This window comes from Neoarius graeffei, chromosome 22 (assembly GCF_027579695.1).
Source record: "Neoarius graeffei isolate fNeoGra1 chromosome 22, fNeoGra1.pri, whole genome shotgun sequence".
NCBI classification, from domain to species: Eukaryota; Metazoa; Chordata; class Actinopteri; order Siluriformes; family Ariidae; genus Neoarius; species Neoarius graeffei.
The window spans coordinates 6337647-6358934 of NC_083590.1; the positions used below are offsets into that span (position 1 = coordinate 6337647).

The window sequence follows — 21288 nt, forward strand, 5'->3', positions numbered from 1 at the left end:
ATGATGATGATTATTATTATTATTATTATTATCATCATCATCAAACTTAATGAACGTTAAGTAATTTGTGCAGGTAATGACGTTTTAACATTTTTATATTTGTAGAAAAAAACTTTTATGTTAAGTTTTTTTTGTGTGTTTTTATTTTGCTTGCCACGCCTTTCCCTGGAACGTCATTTCCCATAAGCCATTGCTACACGTCACTTCCGCTCCTGCGCAGTTCGTCTTCACAACACGTTGGTGCTGAAACATGGCGGAGTCTCCGGACAGAGCTGGAGTTTGGAGTCCAGAAGCTTCTGCGGAATTAAATGAGGAGGATGTTCATGTCGGAAGCCCGGAGGAGCCGATAAAGAGCTTCAGAGAGCTGGTAGGGAGGAGCAATAACACTTAAATAACATTTAACCTCCTAGAGAGGGGAGAGACTGAACCCTGGGGCTAAACCTGTGTGTGTCTCTGTGTGTTGATTTAATTTAAACAATTATCGTCCAGTATCGGTCCTTTCTGCATTGGCTAAAGTTTTCGAAAAAAAAGTGTCTTCAGCCAGTTAGCTGAGATGAGCAGGAAGCAGTGAGGTCCTCAGGCTCCACTGCACTGCTGGAAGCCCCAGCTGGATTGGTTACAGATGAAGGATGATAAACTGTCACCTTCTTCTCTTTGACTCCAGCAGCGCCTGACCCCGTGACCCTTTCCATCCTCCTGCATCAACTGCTGAATTCTGGCTTTGCAGAAAATAGTCTGAAGTGGTTTGAATCCTGTTTAACTAGTTGATCACAGAGATGTTACGTAAATAATATATCACTGACTGCAAAAATAGTTTCTTGCGGCATTCCTCAAGGGTCAGTTTCAGGGCCCCTATTATTGATAATGCTCATCTCATTATCTCTAGCCGTTTTATCCTGTCCTACAGGGTCGCAGGCGAGCTGGAGCCTATCCCAGCTGACTACGGGTGAAAGGCGGGGTACACCCTGGACAAGTCGCCAGGTCATCACAGGGCTGACACATAGACGCAGACAACCATTCACACTCACATTCACACCTATGGTCAATTTAGAGTCACCAGTTAACCTAACCTGCATGTCTTTGGACTGTGGGGGAAACCGGAGCACCCGGAGGAAACCCACGCGGACACGGGGAGAACATGCAAACTCCACACAGAAAGGCCCTCGCCGGCCACGGGGCTCGAACCCGGACCTTCTTGCTGTGAGGCGACAGGGCTAACCACTACACCACCGTGCTGCCCTATTAATAATGTTAATCTTCATCTCGCGGTATGAGTGAGTTAAAGAGTAATCTCTTATCTGTTGGACTCTAATGTTCTGTTTGTAACTATATATTATAAAAAAATCTATATTTAGATGGCTTTTAATTCTACTCGTATTGCATTATTCTTCCTGTTTTAATCATATTTTAGTTTTTTAACTCAATTGTGAAATTGATGGAAATGTTTTTTCCAAGTTTAAGTGTCATTTGTTCCTTCTCTCTGTCTCTGTTGTAGGGAGTAACAGAGGTGCTGTGTGAAGCGTGTGATCAGTTGGGATGGAAAAATCCTACCAAGATTCAGATAGAGGCGATTCCTGTCGCTCTCCAAGGTGAGATTCGTGTGTCATCTCCAAAAACCTGTCTGTCTATCTCTCTCGGTCTCATTCTGTGTCTGTCTCTCTCAGGCAGGGATGTGATCGGTCTGGCTGAGACGGGTTCAGGGAAGACGGGTGCATTCGCTCTGCCCATCCTGCAATCTCTGCTCTCGTCCCCTCAACGTCTCCACACGCTCGTCCTGACGCCCACCAGAGAGCTCGCCTTCCAGATCTCCGAACAGTTCGAAGCCCTGGGCTCCAGCATTGGGGTCAAGACCGGTCAGTTCCACACTCGAACAGCTTACAACCGAGTGTAATTTATTAAAGAGTGACACACTGTACACTTTTCCCTGTTTACATTTTAATGAAGATGGCGAAGGCTGGAGCGCTTCTTGAAACAGCAACGTGCTGCATCATACCCATGACAAATCCTCTTTCTTTAAGTCAATAAGAGAAAACAAAGCAGCTTGTTACATCATGTGACTGAGGAACCTTAAAGTCCTGTGAACTCCTCTGTCCTGAAGATATGAGTTCCAGCTTCACCTCTGACTGTTACACAGCACTGACACTGGAGACTCCTTCCATCAGTGTTACAGGAAACTTCACTGTATCAATGATTACATGTGGTTTTTTTTCTGTGGAGTGTCCACTTTACAATGAGTTCCTGTGAATGAGCTGTTACTATACACTACCGTTCAAAAGTTTGGGGTCACTTTGAAATGTCCTTATTTTTGAAAGAAAAGCACTGTTCTTTTCAATGCAGATCACTTTAAACTAATCAGAAATCCACTCTATACATTGCTAATGTGGTAAATGACTATTCTAGCTGCAAATGTCTGGTTTTTGGTGCAATATCTCCATAGGTGTATAGAGGCCCATTTCCAGCAACTCTCACTCCAGTGTTCTAATGGTACAATGTGTTTGCTTATTGCCTCAGAAGGCTAATGGATGATTAGAAAACCCTTGTACTATCATGTTAGCACAGCTGAAAACAGTTGAGCTCTTTAGAGAAGCTATAAAACTGACCTTCCTTTGAGCAGATTGAGTTTCTGGAGCATCACATTTGTGGGGTCGATTAAATGCTCAAAACGGCCAGAAAAACGTCTCGACTATATTTTCTATTCATTTTACAACTTGTGGTGGTAAATAAAAGTGTGACTTTTCATGGAAAACACAAAATTGTTTGGGTGACCCCAAACTTTTGAACGGTAGTGTAGATACGATAACGTATCAGAGCGAGTGCATTAATATAAACCTGCACTACTGTCCGAGCTGCTGTTAGAGGGAATTAATCAACACCTTCCGACCAATCAGAGTCCAGAACTCAGCAGCACTGTGGTGTAATGTTTTCTCTCGTCATGAGTTATAACCTTTAACAGTTCATGTGTGTGGTGTTTTTTTTTCCTCAGCTGTTGTTGTTGGTGGAATTGACATGATGTCACAGTCGCTGGTGTTGGCTAAGAAGCCCCATGTAATAATTGGTGAGTGTGTCGGTCAGTTACACCCACATCACCTTGAGAACACTAAAGAATTTAAAGTGTGTGTGTGTCTCAGCGACTCCCGGTAGATTACTGGACCATCTAGAGAACACGAGGGGATTTAATCTTCGAGCTCTGAAGTTCCTGGTGATGGATGAAGCAGATCGGATCCTCAACATGGACTTTGAGTCGGAGGTAAATGGATCACAGATCACGCGTCGTTACACATAATGAGACTAAAGCTGGAGCTCAAATCGTGAGCTTCAACCCTTCTGTCTGTCTCTCAGGTCGATAAGATTCTGAAGGTGATTCCGAGAGAGAGACGCACGTTCCTGTTCTCTGCCACCATGACGAAAAAGGTACATGCACGCGTGCGCACACCTGTACACACACACATAACGCTTCTTTTTTGGCCTGTGTGAAAATTCTAGTGAGACACTTAATTACTGTTGATAAATGCTGATAAAAGTGAGCTTTTCATGTGTGTGTGTGTGTGTGTTTTATATTATATTATTAGGTCCAGAAATTACAGAGAGCTGCTTTAAAGGATCCTGTTAAATGCGCCGTTTCAACCAAATACGCCACGGTGGAGAAGCTGCAGCAGTATTATATATTCATCCCGGCGAAATATAAGGTGACGCACCGCACAGGGGGATATCACAAACCCTGAGCATGTTTATAATCGGGGGTTTCCTGTTTGACGATGACATGGAAAGATAACTTGGTGTGTGTATATATATATCAGTCCCCCCAGGATTTCACGGGCCTTTTTTGTGATTGTTGCGGGCTAAAATGTCTGATGTTGCGGGGGTTTTCCAAAAAATTGCGATGAAAGTTGCGGTGTTTTTTAGGTTTTTGTTGCGATTACATTGCGGGAGGAAGTGAAAGTTGTGAGAAATTGTTGCGATTTTCTCTTTTTGTGATTAAAATTGAGTGATATGTTAAATATTAACTTATTACTGAAAAACTATTGATTAAAAAAAACAAAGACACTGAGAAATGGTCCTATAAACAACTTTACCAATATAAAAGATTACCAGGACTACAAAAATGCAGAAAAATAGGCTTTACTTATCCAAATGCTCCTGTTGGTTCAAAAGTTAAAGTGCAGAGAACTAATATAAACTTATAAACTAATAAAATAAATGGCTCAGGCTTCATAGAAGAAAAAAACAATTTGAACAGAATCTCACAGTATGATGCTGAAGCTGCCTAAACAATGGAAAATAAAATACCATTTTGGCAAAAATGTTGGCATCCATTAATTTCTTGTATTAAGTAAAAAATAAAGTGCGCACAGTCCTTCACTGTAAACATCACACACTTTCAGTAACAGAATTTAAGCCTACAGAAACACTGACTCGCACATGCTGCTTCTCTTGAACGGAAACACGGAAGTAAGTAGCGTTGCCAGATACTGCTGACATTTTCCAGCCCAAAATATGTTCAAAACCCGCCAAAATGCACTTGAAACCGCCCAATCTGGCAACACTGGAAGTAAGGCGGAAGGTAGTTTGTCGACGTCACCTCAAGACGACGCCAACGATTGGTCAAATTTGCGGGAAAGTTGCGGTGATTGGATATAATTGCAACACCGCCCTGAATTCGCAGGGATTGGTTGAATTTGCGTTGACGCGAAATCCTGGAGGCTCTGATATATTAAAAAAATTTTATTTTTTTAAATCCCGGTTTCTAGATATTAACCAACTGATTAAAACGCGTACATCCTGGTCATAATAACGAGAGGAAAAATTTACTACAGAATCTTTATACAGAAGTTTCTTTGGATATCTAATGAGAAAAGTAGATGAAATCGTTTGATCTGTCTTATTTTTGAGATTGATGTGATTTTGTTAGAAAGTTTACGATGCCGCTATTCAAGGCAGAGAGAGAGAATGTAACTAGCATGGCGGTGCAGCCACAGATGGAGGATGATGTTTGTGTGATAAAGTTAGGAATGTAACTTGGTGCCTCGGTGTGATGGCGGAGGCAGCAGTGTAAAATGATTAAACACAGGGTTTCTGCGTCGCTGTGGAAACGATGGTTGAGCCCACTGGGGTAGGAATGTTACTGGAGGGGAAAATTAGCGAGCAGATGTTAGGAGATAGAAATGCATTTTACCTGATACACTGGTTAATAATGAAACTGGCATAGGGCTGCTCGATATTGGAAAAAATCAATATCACGATTTTTTCAGTAAATATCGATATCGCGATTTTTAAAACGATATTTATACACCTTTTTTTTTTTTTTTTTTAAAGCCCCGATCATCAACACCCGAGGCACCGGGCCACATTTTTATAGTACAGGCCTCATAGGCTACCTGTCAACCCTTCCCGTTGTACCCTGAAACGCCTTTTACTTAAACTATTTACTGTGCAAGCGCGTACTTTGCATAGGTCCTATCGCCTGCACAAGGCTCACGTTCTCCTCACTCAACATTTCCGATCACAGAGGATGGAGCCAGCGCTGGTATTACCAGTGATTACTGCGTAACGTCCACACTGGCTCGTAGCCAGCCAAGGATAAAATCTCTCTCTCACACACACACACACACACACACTACAACGTAAGCTTGTGTGTTGTTAAGACACCAACATTAAACACGCGCACACACACGGACTGGCCATCGGGAGTAGCGGGAGTTTTCCCGGTGGTTCAGTGTGGGCCGGCGGAGAAAAAAAAAAAAAAAAACAGTTGTGCGCTGGCCTTTAATATGATAAGCAATGTTAACAGTTTCTTAAAGAAACTGTTAACATTGCTTATCATATTAAAGGCCAGCACGCAACTGTAATAAGCAATGTTAACTGTTTCTTTAAGAAACTGTTAACATTGCTTATCATATTAAAGGCCAGCGCGCAACTGTTTTGTTTTTTTCTCCGCCGGCCCACACTGAACCACCGGGAAAACTCCCGCTGCTCCCGATGGCCAGTCCGTGTGTGAACACGCACAATATAGAGACAAGTCCTTAAGAATTAACATACATGAAAATAGCTCAGCGGCATGTAAACATTCCCTGAAAGTCTAGGTGGCACTGCGGCTAGATGCTACGTGAAATGGCACAAGGCAAACACCATGCTTCGCTCAGTCAACAGACAAAATCCACGAACCCAGTAGTCCTCCTACTACTGTGGGTTAGTGTTCTGTGGCCAAAAACACCCTACGCACAGTCATTCCAAAACATCCCCACTAGTTGCAGGTTATGTCTCAAATACAGATATGCGTTGTGGATTAAGCGATCTATTTTCAAGCATCAGGCTTCTCTTCCTTCATCTTCCAAATGTGGACTCCGCTATCTTTTTGGCATGTCAGCATTGAAATACCATTTGCAGAGATATTTCACTCGCCATTAGGAAAAGTAAAAGCAACACATGATTAGGGTTACATGATTAGCAGGGGGACACCGTTTTAAGCGCACGGAATTTTAAAAACAATGTAATTACATCTGAGTCCGTCTACATCGCGCAATAAACCCGTCCTTAGCAGAACCTACTTCAAAGCATGATGCTAGCTGCAGATGCACAAGTCAAAATCAAATGAACCCAAGTAAACATGCCGCGGCGGGCAACATTAATAACCAAACTGCCTTACCTTAAAACGCTGCCTTGACCACAGGACGACTCGCAATTATTCCACTTAAATCCACACGGTTTAACACATCTAACACAGCTAGCAAGCTGGATATGTGCTAATATTGTTGTGCTTGTTTTCTTCCGTAGATGCCATTTTTACATTACCCAGTCCCACATCCAAAAATATGACGTAAATATATGTTAATTGTATTATTATAACTATTAGCAAGCAAATCAAACAACATATTAACAAATCAATATATCAAATCACCCGACACGTATGAAAACAGAAGAACTTATTTTTTTACTGTTGCGGAGATATCGCGGGAGTAGAATGGATGACGTATACAAGGCTACGGTGTGCCTTAGGGGACAGAAGGGTTGTTTTACCTTACAAATGACAAAAAATCGTTTCATATCGATATTATGAATTTTGATATCGTTTGACACCAATATCGATATCGTGATAAAAATACGATATATTGCACAGCTCTAAACTGGCACAACCTTTAATTTAAATACTCGATTGCATATCGGCTCATATTTTGTGCGTGCGTGTTTCAGGACTGCTACCTGGTCTCCATACTGAATGAATTAGCCGGAAACTCGTTCATGGTTTTCTGCAGTACGTGTAACAACACACAACGAGTAACACTGGTCCTGAGGAACCTGGGCATCACTGCCATCCCACTCCATGGACAAATGAGTCAGGTACACACACACTTTTCTATTGTTGTACTTTGTGCCCCACCTAGTGAGGGGACTGGGACTGCTGCATGGACCTCAGATACGTATTTTGTGCGCTTGTGTGAACACACTGTTGCTTTCTTGAGAAAATAAAAACACTTGCACTATTACACACGTGTGTATATCTGGGTTTCTGCTATGAAGAAGCCTGTGACTGAGTGGTTTGTGTTGTGTGTAGAATAAACGTCTAGGTTCTCTGAATAAGTTTAAATCGAAGTCTCGCTCCGTGCTGCTGGCGACAGATGTGGCGTCTCGTGGTTTAGACATTCCACATGTAGACTGTGTCATCAACTTCGACATCCCCACACACTCGAAGGTAACAAAAACATTACTGTGTGCGCACACACTACAGATCACTAAAGTTTAAAAGTTTTATTATATTAAATATTCCATCAGTGTATGATGGTTGGTGGTAAAGTTTGTGTGTGTTTCAGGACTACATCCACCGTGTGGGCAGAACGGCCCGAGCAGGACGATCTGGAAAATCCATCACCTTCGTTACACAGTAATCTATTAAAGCACGCTCAAAACACACCACATCAATAAATCCCACGCAGTTCTCCATCTCATCCTGCGAATAAATCTCACTTTCTCACACTCTATAAAGACATGATGCTTTTCAACACTAAATAAAACACATCTAAAGAGTAAATTACTCTCGTTACATTAAACACAGCTCAGATTACATTAGATAAAAAGCTACTGGTCAAATTAAATCAATTAATCATAATCGTTAATAAATTATATTGTATCAATGATTTAAGTGAATAAGCTCCACTCAGAACATTGTTCGGTCATTTATGGACAGATGGACTTGAATCAGTTAAAGGAGAACTGAAGGCAATGTTTTGTTTTTATCAGAATTCTGTTTATCTCACTCTATTAAATATCGGAATGCATTTTTGATCGCTATTTTGTCGCTGCTATCGCAAGTTATGAGTGTTTTGAAATATGCTCTGTAATATATCAGTCCGTATGTCAAAGCAACGGCTGTAAACGAGATTCGCTGAGACCTGTGCGAGGCATCGTAGGACGGAAGTAAAACATACAGCGGAAATCAAAGTGACCGACATCTGCCAACGTTCCCCGTGTCTGAAATCGCTCACTCGTTCACTACTCCCTACTCCTTATGTAGGGAATTACTATATAGAGGACTAGTGCTCTACAACCCCTGGCAAAAGATATGGAATCACTACTCCTGGAGGATGTTAATTCAGCTGTTTTACTTTGTAGCACAAAAAAAAAAAATCACAGATATGACACAAAATTATTTAATTTAACAGCTGAACATTCTGGCTTTGTAAAATATACCTCAAAAAATTTAAATTAATTTTTTGTAATTAATGGCACATTTTTTTCAAGATCAAGTAGAAGAAAAAATTATGGAATCACTCAATGATGAGGAAAAAATTATGGAATCATAAATAAAAAAATCACAATTAGTACTTTGCTGCACCTCCTCTGGCTTTTATGACAGCTTGAATTCTTTGAGGCGTGGACTTCACTAATGAAAAACAATATTCTTTATCAGTCAGGTTCCAACTTTCTCGTATAGCAGTTGACAGATCAGCTTTGCAGGATGGAGCCTTGTCATGGACTTTTTTTTTTTTTTTTCCAATTTCCACCATATATTTGCAATTGGGGGCGGCACGGTGGTGTAGTGGTTAGCGCTGTCGCCTCACAGCAAGAAGGTTCTGGGTTCGAGCCCCGGGGCCGGCAAGGGCCTTTCTGTGTGGAGTTTGCATGTTCTCCTCGTGTCCGCGTGGGTTTCCTCCGGGTGCTCCGGTTTCCCCCACAGTCCAAAGACATGCAGGTTGGGTTGACTGGTGACTCTAAATTGACCGTAGGTGTGAATGAGAGTGTGAATGGTTGTCTGTGTCTATGTGTCAGCCCTGTGATGACCTGGCGACTTGTCCAGGGTGTACCCCGCCTTTCGCCCGTAGTCAGCTGGGATAGGCTCCAGCTTGCCTGCGACCCTGTAGAAGGATAAAGCGGCTAGAGATAATGAGATGAGATGAGATATTTGCAATTGGATTGAGATCCAGACTGTTTGCTGGCCATGCCATTGAGTTGATCTGCCTTTCCTGAAGAAAAGTTTTAATGCTCTTTGCTCTGTAGCAAGATGCATTATCATCCTGAAAAATGACTCCATCACCACCAAAAGTACTTTTGATTGATGGAATGAGAAAAGTGTCCAAAATTTCAATGTACCTGTGCATTTACTGTAGAGGTAATGACTGCCATCTGCCCAGGTCCTTTACCTGACATCCAACCCCATATCATCAATGACTGTGGAAATTTGCTTGCTTTCTTCAGGCAGTCATCTTTATATGTTTCATTGGAACAGCACCAAACAAAAGTTCCAGCATCATCTCCTTGGCCAATGCAGATTCATGATTCATCACTGAATGTAACTTTCATCCAATCACCCACAGTCCATGACTCCTTCTCTTTAACCCCTCTGTAACCTTGTTTTCTTCTGTTTAGGTGTTAATAATGGTTAACGTTTGGCTTTTCTGTATGTAAATCCCATTTCCTTCCGCCAATTTCTTAAATTTTGGTCACAAACATTGACTCCTGTTTCTGCCCATTTGTTTTTCATTTCTTTTCTTGTGCATTGTCTATTTTCAAGGCATCTTGCTTTGAGTTTCCTGTCCTGACGCTTTGATCTACCTGTATGTTTCCCTTTTACAACCTTCCCATTTTGTTTGTACTTGCTCCAAATTTTAGACACAGCTGACTGGAAACAACCAACATCTTTTACCACACTCCGTGTTGAATTACCTTCTTTAAGGAGTTTTATAATCCTTTCCATTGTTTCAACTGACAGCTCTCTTGTTGGGGCCATGTTTTCTGTCAATCAGCCAGGTGCTCATTCAGGTCTACAAGCAGTCTCTTTTAACTGCAGACTAATTTGCACATTTAGGCTTGTGCGGATATTTGTTTTAGAAATGCAAGTTATGGAGCACTTGCATGTGACGTCACAGCCGATCCAGATTGTGACAGACGCCATCTTGTCGGTCAAACGCCATATTTCCGCCTTCTACTTCTACTTCTGGTTCTACTTCTGCTTTTACGTCTACCTTTTCTTCTGGAAAACCCTACTATATACAATTCTACTACAACAGCTGCGGCTACAAGCTCTCCCTACCTGTGCACGGTTTTTGTTTTTTGTGTGTATTTTTGCGTGTTGTTCGTCTGTACCGGACTTCAATATCCACTACAACCGTATGGACTTACTGGACATTGGTTTCCAGCAGAAAATGACGGTTTGTAGCGATTTCCATCGCATGCACAACATTCCGGACGAGATAGCGAGACCAGCAGGGTCTCCGTGGATTGTTATCGGAAGCAAAGCGAAGGAGGCGGCGTCAGGAGAGAAAGCAAAAGCGAGGCTGCAGAGCCGGTGTGCTGTAAAGTTATCCTACCTCTTGGATTTGTCCTACCAAGCCTACTGCGCATGCGCGAAATCCAGGAGGGTACACCGGCCTGTTGACTAAGCTCAGAAAACAGCCACTCAAATCTCCACTGCTAAGCCTCTACCTCTCCAACGCCAGATCCATGGTAAACAACACGGACAATTTGGAATTACAGCTGGAATTACCTTATTCTAGTCTATAATCGGCTGGTCAGTGCTGTACTCAATACTTAAGTGACTTACCCATCCAATGAGGATTATTTTCTTGTTTACAAGATGCTACATCTGAGTCGCTGACAAATCCTGAATTTCTGTAAAGAAAACTGTCCAGAGATTTATAAGCACGCAGTGCTTCACCACTGAACAGTGAGGGAAAGTTAATGAGGTAATTATACACGTCTGGGTATTCCACCTCTGGCAGTTCAACATCCACTGACACGGTCGTGAAAACTCCATCCGGTAAGCCATAAGGGTCACTAATCTGTAGGTCGTTTATTTTAGACATGTAGCTAGTTATCTGTTCATTAGAAAAATGAGCCATGTAGTCCGTCGGTTGAAATTGATCCATTCTGTACACGAGTGCAGCAGTATTCAGCTGCGTTTTTTACCGACAAGATGGCGGCTGTGTACTTTCCAGTCACGTGACTGCAAGATCTCTATAGCTTGATTCCATAATTTTTTTTCCTCATCATTGAGTGATTCCATAATTTTTTCTTCTACTTGATCTTGAAAAAAATGTGCCATTAATTACAAAAAATTAATTTAAATTTTTTGAGGTATATTTTACAAAGCCAGAATGTTCAGCTGTTAAATAAAACAATTTTGTGTCATGTCTGGTTTTTTTTTTTTGCTACAAAGTAAAACAGCTGAATGAACATCCTCCAAGAGTAGTGATTCCATATTTTTTGCCAGGGGTTGTATATAGTGAGCAGGGAGCGATTTCAGACACAGGGTTCGTTAAAAGACGTGCGCACCCTCTTTCGAATGCTGATGTAATCAAGCCGGAAGTTTTGTTTTGATAGCAATCAGGAAAGTTTGAAAAAAGTAGGCAGTAATCGTCATTTAAACTCGTTTTTGTGCAATATTTTGTTTGAAAAACAGTTTTCAAAATGGCGGCGCTGACACTTAATGTTTCGAAGTCTCGCACAAGTCTCGTGAAGATCGCGTGGATAAACAGCGCCTGCCGTGGACCAAACGAACTAAATTTAACACAGCTAAAAACCGAATAGGCCGATAAGTATAATATTTAATTGCAATTAGTTGCCAATACGAGTCACGATATAAGGTTACTAAAACAAAAACGTAATTGAATAACACGTTAATTAAGAAATAAAGCAAGTTTAAAAATGACTTCAGTTCCCCTTTAAAGCAGTGCATTAACCACAATTCAGGATGTTGTCACTGAACACTCCTCATACAGGTGTTAGGAATAAGTCATGGTCATGAACCCACAACACGGAGCAAATTAGGTTCTTTTCCCTGAAGGTGACACTTTCACATTGTGTGATGTGTGTGTTCTGTCTTCAGGTATGATGTGGAACTTTTCCAGCGAATCGAAACTCTGATTGGGAAGAAACTTCCTGCTTTTCCTACACAGGAAGAGGAAGTGATGATGCTGGTGGAGCGAGTGAGTGAGGCGCAGAGATTCGCTCGACTCGTACGTTTCGGGGTTTTTGTTTTTATGTTTAACACACTGATGCTGGATGTGTTCACATGCAAATGAACTGATTCAGCTTACAAACTCCCCTCAGTCTTGTGCTTGCACGTGTGATTGGTCTCAAACACTGAATTCTAGATGACATGGACTTGTTCAGTGATGGGATCCTCCCTTTATCTTTCTCTTTTCCACAGGAGATGAAGGAGCAGGGAGAAAAGAGGAAAAGGAAAGGAAGAGAGGAAGAAGGTGACGACGCTGAACACTCGAGTGGTGTGCGAAAGAAAGTGAAAGGAGGAAAATTTTCAGGAAGGAGGGGTGGAGGCTCCAGGAGAGGACGCTAGATACACGCTTTCTCAGATGAAACTTCCCTGTATATAAGACATTAGTGATACTTCAGTGTCTGTTTCTTATTCAGTAAATGTAATTTCTTCAAACTTCTGTGCAATCAGTTAATTTGCTGTAATTGGTTCACAGCTAGATTATGAAATGCACCTTGAGATAAACAAATGATTCAGTTCCTTTCTAGTCTGGAGCAAAAAATGCTTGAACGACTTCCCATCTCGTCCATTCACAGAGTCAGGAACTCTACTGTGAAAACTCAGCCGTGTTTGTTTGTCATTAAACTATGAAATTGTTAATAGTTTATCCCGATTGAAGTGTTTTTTTTATTATTATTGTTGTACATTTATTTACTGCTCAGCACATCATCTCCTTTTATAAAGATCAGGGCCTGGAGAACGATACGACCTGGAAGGAGTTAAAGGAGACTGATTTTTATAAATTGAAAGAGGAAAGCTGACTGGTAGAAAAATGAAAGGGAAAAGTTATAAATGTAAACATGGTGGTGTGATAAATATGAAATGTAATTAGACATATTATATGGACACAAGTGTTTTATGGGGAAATACACTCGTATTTTTAATACAAACTACAGTGCGTCACTCGTGAGGAAATCAATGAGTTGTTTTGATCAATCTGGGGACTTTTTGTTTGTGAATGTGTCGATATAATAAACAGAAAATCACGCGTTGGTTTGAGTATATGAAGTTGATCTTATGTTGAAAAACTCATGTTTTTCATACGAGCTGCATCCCAGATCTGAGTGACATGTTTAAATAATGGCTGGCTTTTTTTCATGGTCTATCAGATATATTCCATTCAGCTAGCATGATACTGATCGTGTCAGTGACGAGTAGCTGAATGGACTATATCTGATAGACTACGAAAAAAAGCCAGACAATATTATCATTATACGTACACACTCTTCATATCAGCATTCTCAAAGGCCAACACTAGCTTATCTGTAACTTGGTGCTGTTGGCACAGCAGTGCAGTTACTTTCCAGCTGGTGTAGCGTTCGTGAAGGCCGATGCTAGCACAGTCAAACCGAATAATAATATTATTTTCCCTGTGTAATTTACGGAGTTACTTTCAAAATCAACATTGACAGCTACACACAACAGAGTGACCTGGTAGCCATGTTTGTTTACAAATTGTCACTGTCACTCACTAATGTGCAAGTTTTATGTCTCTAACGTGACATTGTGTTGGCTTGACAACATGCAATATTGTAACAATATTGCACATTCGTTCTCCATTGGGTGATGTAATACACAGAGGATAAATGATATGATGTTGCATGTCATCAAAAAACCCACTCGAAGGAAACAGAATACATGTTATTCCATGGAAAAAGTGTCCTGTATGTATAATAATTCCTGTTATTTCATTCTGATGACGTCACTCCCAGTGTTTTCCCGCTGACTTGATGCGCGTTGTCAAAATGACAAACTGGTTCAAAATTACAATTCTTTTGATTAACTTGTGTACGTGTCCATATAATATAAAGAACATTACACAGTGGTGTGAAGATATGAAGTTTATCTTCTCATGTTAAATATTTTCACTTCTTCACTCACTTGTGATATATACATTCACCGCTCAAAGATAAACTTCACATCTTCATGCAACTGTGTAATATCCTCTATATACGTAATGGATGAGAATGTGAACCCAAGTATGAAAGTAGTGAATGTAAATTGTTTTAGTAATACGTCAGTGGTTCACTTAGGCTTTATCATCTGTTTAGAATCTTTTCGTCATGTATAGGTATACAGATCTGTTATTAAAGGCTCTATTTGAAACTAGTGCAAAACACTTTGTATTGCATCTATGAACCTGGGAAGCGCTGTTAATTAACAGATGAATTAAACCAGGTGTGTTTGGAGCAGAGCAAATGTGAACATGTGCAGGGCTCTCTGGAATGTGGGTCAGGAACATGTGCTTTACTGCAGAGAGAAGTGCACTCAGCTGAGCAAGCACGCACCTTGGCATCCATCCAGTCAGGGAAGAATAGCCTCCATGAAAGTCAAATGCTGGTCTTCCAGGTGGCCATGCTGTCCACTGTTCTAATGAGGATAACAGACAGGAAATTGTAAAGATGATTGGTGTCTTGGAAAGCTCAGAACTTAACCAAGCCAAGGAACTGAAGAGAAGACCTTATGCAATCTGCCATAGCTGAGAGGTTAAGGGATTAGACCTAAAATCCACTGGGGTTTCTCTGTGCAGGTTTGAACTCTGATTGCAGTTTGTTAGGTGAAGGTGCTGTTAAAATGTTATGGTTGTTAAGTCAGTGTTGTGCAAAGTTCTAGAGGAAGTGCATCATGCACTGCAAGTAAACTGGGGTTGTCTGTTGGACTTGAAGTCGAAGGAATTGGGCTGAGCAAGAAAGTAGCTTGGAATTCACACTGCTGGTTATAACAGAAAAAAAAAAAAGAGCCACCCTGTCAGGGAATTGAGCCCCGGTCTTGCACGTGACAATCAGAGATTCTGTTCATTTGAGTCATGCAGTCCTGTCAAATGTACATGGATGTTCCAATTGTTAATTCACAGGAAAGGAATAAATCCTAATACTTTCATGTTTGGTTATGGCAGTGTGGCTAAAACAGTGGCCTTTATGTCTATTGGCCTTGTTCTGTTCAGGTTCAAGCCCTACTCAGTCCATTTGCTATATATATATGTGTGTCTTGTTGCTCTTTTGCACTGTTCTAATAAAAGAGGTAAAGGTGCAACTTTTTCACTTGCATCACACCACAAATGCAGTATGATAAGAATAACATAATTTGTAAAGACGTATGTATGTAGGTGCAATCAGAAATTGGACAACTCAAGGAATCACAGACGAGGCCCTTTTTTTTTCACCACTGCTGTGATGGCCGAGAGGTTAAGGCGTTGGACTCGAAATCCAATGGGGTTTCCCCACGCAGGTTCGAACCCTGCTCGCAGCGTACTAGTTATAGGTGAATTTGTTGTAGAGGGCAAGCCTTATTTTGCAAGGTGACCGTGCACATTGCATACTTTAGAAACCTTTATCTCTGCTGATGTTGTCTGTTTTAATTCATATTACCACATCGAAAGGAAACTCAGGCTTATGACAGGTGGCAACACTCCACTAAACACCACATAGGTTTTCCGAATACTGAAGCCCACAGCTGAAAGGTTAAGGAGTTGAACTTGAAATCCTATGCTGTTTCTCCATGCAGGTTTGAATCCTACTTACAGTGTGCCAGCTGTAGGTGAATCTCTAATAAAGAGGGGGGAGCCTTATTATTTAGGGGAAGCCATGGCCTAATGGTTAGAAAAGCAGCTTTGGGACCGAAAGGTCATTGATTTGATTCCCTGGACCAACAGGAATGGCTGAAGTACCCTTGAACAAGGCACCTAACCTCCAACTGCTCACCATGCTGCTCTGGGTATGTATATATATATATATGTGTGTGGTTACTCTTTTGCACTGTTCTAATAAAAGAGGTAAAGGTGCAACTTTTTCACTTGCATCACACCACAAATGCAGTATGATAAGAATAACATAATTTGTAAAGACGTATGTATGTTGGGGCAATCAGAAATTGGACAACTCAAGGAATCACAGACGAGGCCCTTTTTTTCCATCACTGCTGTGATGGCTGAGAGGTTAAGGCGTTGGACTCGAAATCCAATGGGGTTTCCCCACGCAGGTTCAAACCCTGCTCACAGTGTCACTCTAGATAAGAGTGTCTGCTAAACCTTATTATGCAATAAGTGGAGTTCATCATTCACTGCAAGTTTCCCAGGTCCTGTGGCTTCAAAACAAGCCCCAAGCATCATCTCTGGAAGTTTGAAAACCATGTTTGACAGTTGGTATGAGGTGCTTGTGGTGATGTGCTGTCTGGTTTTCTCCAAACATTGCACTGTGCATGATGACCAAACATCTCTACTTTTGTTCAGTCCAAAGGATATTATTCCAGAACATTTGCGGTTTGTTCAGATGCAATTTTGTAAACCTAATTCATGCTGCCATATTGTTTTTCAAAAAAGGGGCATTTTGCTTCACCCTTTCATCAAGGTGATACTTGTACATTCATTGTTTCTTTGTGCTGTCATGAACAAAAATATTTAATGTGCTTACATAGGCCTGTAGGTCATATGACATAGCACTTTTGGTTTTCTTTATATCTCTGAGCATTAAACAGTTTGAACTTGGACTGAATTTGCTGGGACGCCCACTCCTGGGAAGACTGGCAACTCTCGTGAAGGCTCTCCATTTAAAACCAATCCTTCTCACTGTAGAATGGTGAATTTCAAATTGTTTGGAGATGGCCTTATAACTCCCTGATTGGTGAGCAGCAAGAATGAGGTCATGGCTGATGTTCTTTCTTCCTGGTATTATGTAGACACACCTGAGTGCAACAGAACACTCCTTGATGATTAACTAATCTCATGCATTTCATTACTAAAACATGGCTGCTAAATATTCTCTTAATGATTGAAGAAATAGGAGGGGGGTACTTATATTTTCCCACTTGGTTTCTGAATGTTGGTTTCGTGTTTGGGGAAAAATGACTACATATTGAAATCTGTTGTGTTTTATGTTGTCGCCTGAGGTATTTCCGTGTTTATAGAAGTTGGTGAAGACCACAGATTTGTTATTTGTTTGATAAATAAAAACAGAATTGATGGAGCAGGTACTTCCTTTCCCCTAAGACTGTATTTTGCTACAGTTTGGGATATTTGTACATCCTCAATTGTCTCTTGTCTGCTGCTGTAACAGTGGCTTTTCCCACTTATTAATAAAACCTTATCATATATTATGTCATAGAGTTTAAAGCTTTTGAGGTTTAAATATCACTCAAAAACTGATTAAAGTCAAAGGCCCTCTCACACCAGAATCTGGTCTTCCCAGGCAGTCTCCTATCCCAGTACTAACCAACTCTTCAAAGCATTCAGGTGCAGCACCAATCTCCATAGCCCTCAGCCTCTCACCTATACAGCTAATCCTCTCATAACCACAAGAGGTTGACTTCTCCACTCTGATCTGTATCACAGTGTGCCTTGCCAGATGGTAGTAGATACCATTTTTATGATGGTCTTTAGTACGACCCAATCATGAGTAGAACTCAGAATCTCCTGGTCAAAAGGCAGACACACTAACCACAAGGCCAACTCACAGTAGTGACAGTGGAGTCTATGCTTTTTTTCCTCTCTCTGTATATTTTTATATGCAGCTAAAAGAGCATGAAATTAAAACCTTTTTAAAGTGCACTTGAATCAGTTTGTCTTTTGACTGTCACCCCAAATAGTAAGTCATATCGATGTGGGTCATTTAATCTGTTCGAAATTAGATCTCCTGTATCCATGCACCAGATATAAACACATGTCGAATGCCTCAGTTACTGACCTTAGAGCTTTTTATACTTGCTAGTTTATTTCCAAATGCTGGGCTTTCAGTTATAATTCAGTATTTCCAACTACACCATTTTTCAGTAGCTGCGTAATTACACAGGTGTCCGGTAGGTGGCAGTGTGTAGTCTACTCCTGCCTGACAGACTCATAGCGGAGAATAAGAAGCTGTTGTTTTGCGGTTTGGACAGCTGATCTTTCTGTCACAGCTAGTCAATTGTGCATTAAAATTATTTCACAGTATTGCAATTACACTTGATCGGATTAACATAAAAACCTCGGTATTTTATCTGTATTTACGTTTTTAAACTCTGTTCTGCTTTAAAGCTCACGGTGAGTTAAACTTTAGCTTGCTAAATGAGCTGCTCGGTTAGCGGTAGTGGTTCAATCCCAAATTCATCTCTACTTCCTGTGTAAGTGCACTACGTAGGGCACAACATAACTGCTTATAAACCCTATGTAGTGCACTGTGTTTCTATTGGAGAGCGATTTGAGATTCAGCCTTGGTGAAGTCGGTTCAGCTAGCTGACTTATAAACGCTGACTGATTTATTTATGTTTCTCCTTTTATTTATTTGCTAACTTGTAAACATTAAGTACTAACGAGTCGACGTGTTTTTAAATCTGCGCGAGCAGTTGTTAGAAATGTTTCAGACTCATTGTGCGGGACGGGAATCGCAGGCCTTTTCAGTGAGTCGATTCATTTGAGTCGACTCTATTGGCTCCCAAATGACTCTGTGATTTCTAACCGTGTTTACATCATGAAGTGCTGCATGTTTGACGTGTGTGGGTTTTTTTTTTTTAAGTTCCAAAGAGAAACGGGAATAACTATATACAGTGTCCTTCATAATTATTGGCCTCCTTGTAAAGATTAGCAAAAAGAGTGAGAAAAAAATTCAACCTTTAATTGAAATAAACATTCAGAGAAAAACAGGTTCCTCATCAAGAAATAATTATTTAACACATGTGCCTCTGTCACGGTGGTGTAGTGCTTAGCACTGCCACCTCACAGCAAGAAGGTCTGGGTTCGAGCCCCGTGGCCGGCGAGGGCCTTTCTGTGCGGAGTTTGCATGTTCTCCCCGTGTCCGCGTGGGTTTCCTCCGGGTGCTCCGGTTTCCCCCACAGTCCAAAGACATGCAGGTTAGGTTAACTGGTGACTCTAAATTGAGCGTAGGTGTGAATGTGAGTGTGAATGGTTGTCTGTGTCTATGTGTCAGCCCTGTGATGACCTGGCGACTTGTCCAGGGTGTACCCCGCCTTTCGCCCGTAGTCAGCTGGGATAGGCTCCAGCTCGCCTGCGACCCTGTAGAACAGGATAAAGCGGCGAGAGATGATATGTGCCTCTGTTATTGGCACCCCCTGTATTTTGTACTTTCATACAAAAGAAGCAGTGACAGTGAGGAGTTTACTCAATTTAAAGGTCCCCTTGCATCGTTTTTTCATTAATTGTGCGGTGGTCTCTAGTATGAATGAATGCCCTGTGAGCCGGTTTTGGTGAAAAACATGCTGTGGTTCTCCTGTTTCAGGCTGTTCTAGTTTGGTGGAGGAGTGGGTGGCAGAAGAACGACAGGATTTCAGCTCTTACTCATTAATATTCATGACATGTAAACGTGTTACCTCTGATTGGCTAACAGCACTGTGATGCTACCTCCAGTGAGTCAGAACAAGCGGATGTGGGTGTCTTACTACGGCGAGAGAGAAGGAACAAACCGCGAAGGGAAAAATACCACGCGCTGACGTCATTGAGGTGTGACGCGAGGGAATAAGAAAAATTCAACAAGTGTTTTGGGTTTTTACTGAACAAACAAACGAATAAAATGAACGAGTGACTTAAAAAAAAGAATGTGGGTGTCTTTGTAAAAACTGTTTTGATTGGCTATTATGGTCTTGACGTCGATGTTTTGACCAATAACAATGTAGATAACATGAATTTTACATCACATTCAACAAGATTTAAACGAGACTAAAGATGGCGACTTACAAATAATGTGTAAACATCATTGGAGTTAATAAAGTTTGAACAGCATGAAGGAACATACCCCAACCCCCCCGAAATTAATAAAAAAAAAAATCTCAACGGATTTGGCATAATAGGTCGTTTTTTACGCAGAAAAAGCGGAAAACTCTCATCCCTGCCGAGCTTGTGACCATGTCATGCATGCTAACATGGAGAATATGAATATGCTATTTTGTAATAAAAAGTTCATGTTTTACTTACAGCTTGTGAGCTGGTGGTCGATCGTCTTGACGGCACAGATCCAGGGATTAAATGCAACCTCGAAGCAAAACCACTACTGAAGGCACCGAAGTTTGAAAAGTCACTGTGGTTGAAATGATCAGAACACAGTACTAACGCTGCATTGTACTTTGCTGGTGGTGTTCCAAAGATAAACTCCAACCATTTATTCTTCACCTCTTCTATCTTGGGCAAGAAATGCAATGTTGATGTCTTACTGCCACAAATAACACAGGCACGAACTTGTTCAGACATGTTTTCAACTTGCTGTTAGGTCCTCTTAGTTAGCTACTGACGAAATGGGCTCTGCTCAGTGTTGCCAGATACTGCTGACGTTTTCCAGCCCAAAATATGTTCAAATCCGCCAAAATGCACTTAAAACCGCCCAATCTGGCAACACTGGCTCTGCCATCTCTCCTCGTGCTTAAATCCGAACTTCCTTCCTGTGGGCGGTCGCAAGCCAAGGTGGGCGAGGCCATGAATACTAATTTACGAAGTGACGTAAGATCATATGGCTTTTTCAGATCCGCTCGTTTTTCCGACTATTTTCTTTCATAAGCTAATGCAGGGAATGGGAGTAGAATTACATTTTCACATGCAGAATGCATATGCAACTCGGAGTGAACTATAGTATTTCCAGGGGCTTCAAAGTTTGGGAGAATAGCAGGGTACAAATAATTTACAGCAGGGTGCAAAATGGTAAAATGTCTGCCAGCGGCAGACATAATGCACGCAAAGCGTGCAGGGATATATATATATATATATATATATATATATAGAGAGAGAGAGAGAGAGAGATATGCAAGTACGAATTTTTCATGGGGCGGGATGGTTTGGAACAGGCCATCTAAAATTGGGATAACATTTACCCAGGATGGGTATTTGAGGC

The 21288-nt window shown here is 41.2% G+C and overlaps 2 protein-coding genes and 2 non-coding genes across 8 annotated transcripts in view; all 4 read left to right on the plus strand.

Moving 5' to 3' along the window:
• Positions 1-223: 223 nt before the first annotated feature.
• ddx47 (DEAD (Asp-Glu-Ala-Asp) box polypeptide 47) lies at positions 224-13089 on the plus strand. Its single transcript, XM_060904253.1, has 12 exons — positions 224-367; positions 1496-1589; positions 1665-1853; positions 2984-3055; positions 3129-3247; positions 3340-3411; positions 3570-3686; positions 7189-7335; positions 7550-7687; positions 7806-7876; positions 12317-12446; positions 12641-13089. The coding sequence occupies exons 1-12, from the start codon at positions 251-253 to the stop codon at positions 12785-12787; spliced, it is 1413 nt and encodes a 470-aa protein (XP_060760236.1). The 5' UTR covers positions 224-250; the 3' UTR covers positions 12788-13089.
• A 2562-nt stretch (positions 13090-15651) lies between these two features.
• Positions 15652-15733, plus strand: trnas-cga (transfer RNA serine (anticodon CGA)). The gene has a single exon. It is a non-coding gene; the product is annotated as a tRNA-Ser (tRNA).
• A 668-nt stretch (positions 15734-16401) lies between these two features.
• Positions 16402-16483, plus strand: trnas-cga (transfer RNA serine (anticodon CGA)). The gene has a single exon. It is a non-coding gene; the product is annotated as a tRNA-Ser (tRNA).
• Positions 16484-18329: 1846 nt separating this feature from the next.
• Positions 18330-21288, plus strand: part of LOC132870562 (histone-lysine N-methyltransferase PRDM9-like) — a 29668-nt gene continuing 26709 nt past the window's right edge. For 2 of the 5 annotated variants that reach the window (XM_060904246.1, XM_060904251.1), the window contains exons 1-2: positions 19400-19910; positions 20384-20634. The gene's annotated coding sequence lies outside the window, so the exon portion shown is untranslated. Of the gene's footprint in view, positions 18498-19399; positions 19911-20293; positions 20635-21288 lie in introns of those variants that run through there. The other 3 variants (XM_060904247.1, XM_060904249.1, XM_060904248.1) reach the window with 3 other exon arrangements.

Bases quoted from the DNA above. Each gene is read 5' to 3' on its own strand.
- ddx47 (XM_060904253.1), top strand. From the start codon at position 251: ATGGCGGAGTCTCCGGACAGAGCTGGAGTTTGGAGTCCAGAAGCTTCT. The intron at 3,412-3,569 runs GTACATGCACGC...TTATATTATTAG, and splicing joins CTGCCACCATGACGAAAAAG to GTCCAGAAATTACAGAGAGC. The intron at 12,447-12,640 runs GTACGTTTCGGG...TCTTTTCCACAG, and splicing joins CGCAGAGATTCGCTCGACTC to GAGATGAAGGAGCAGGGAGA.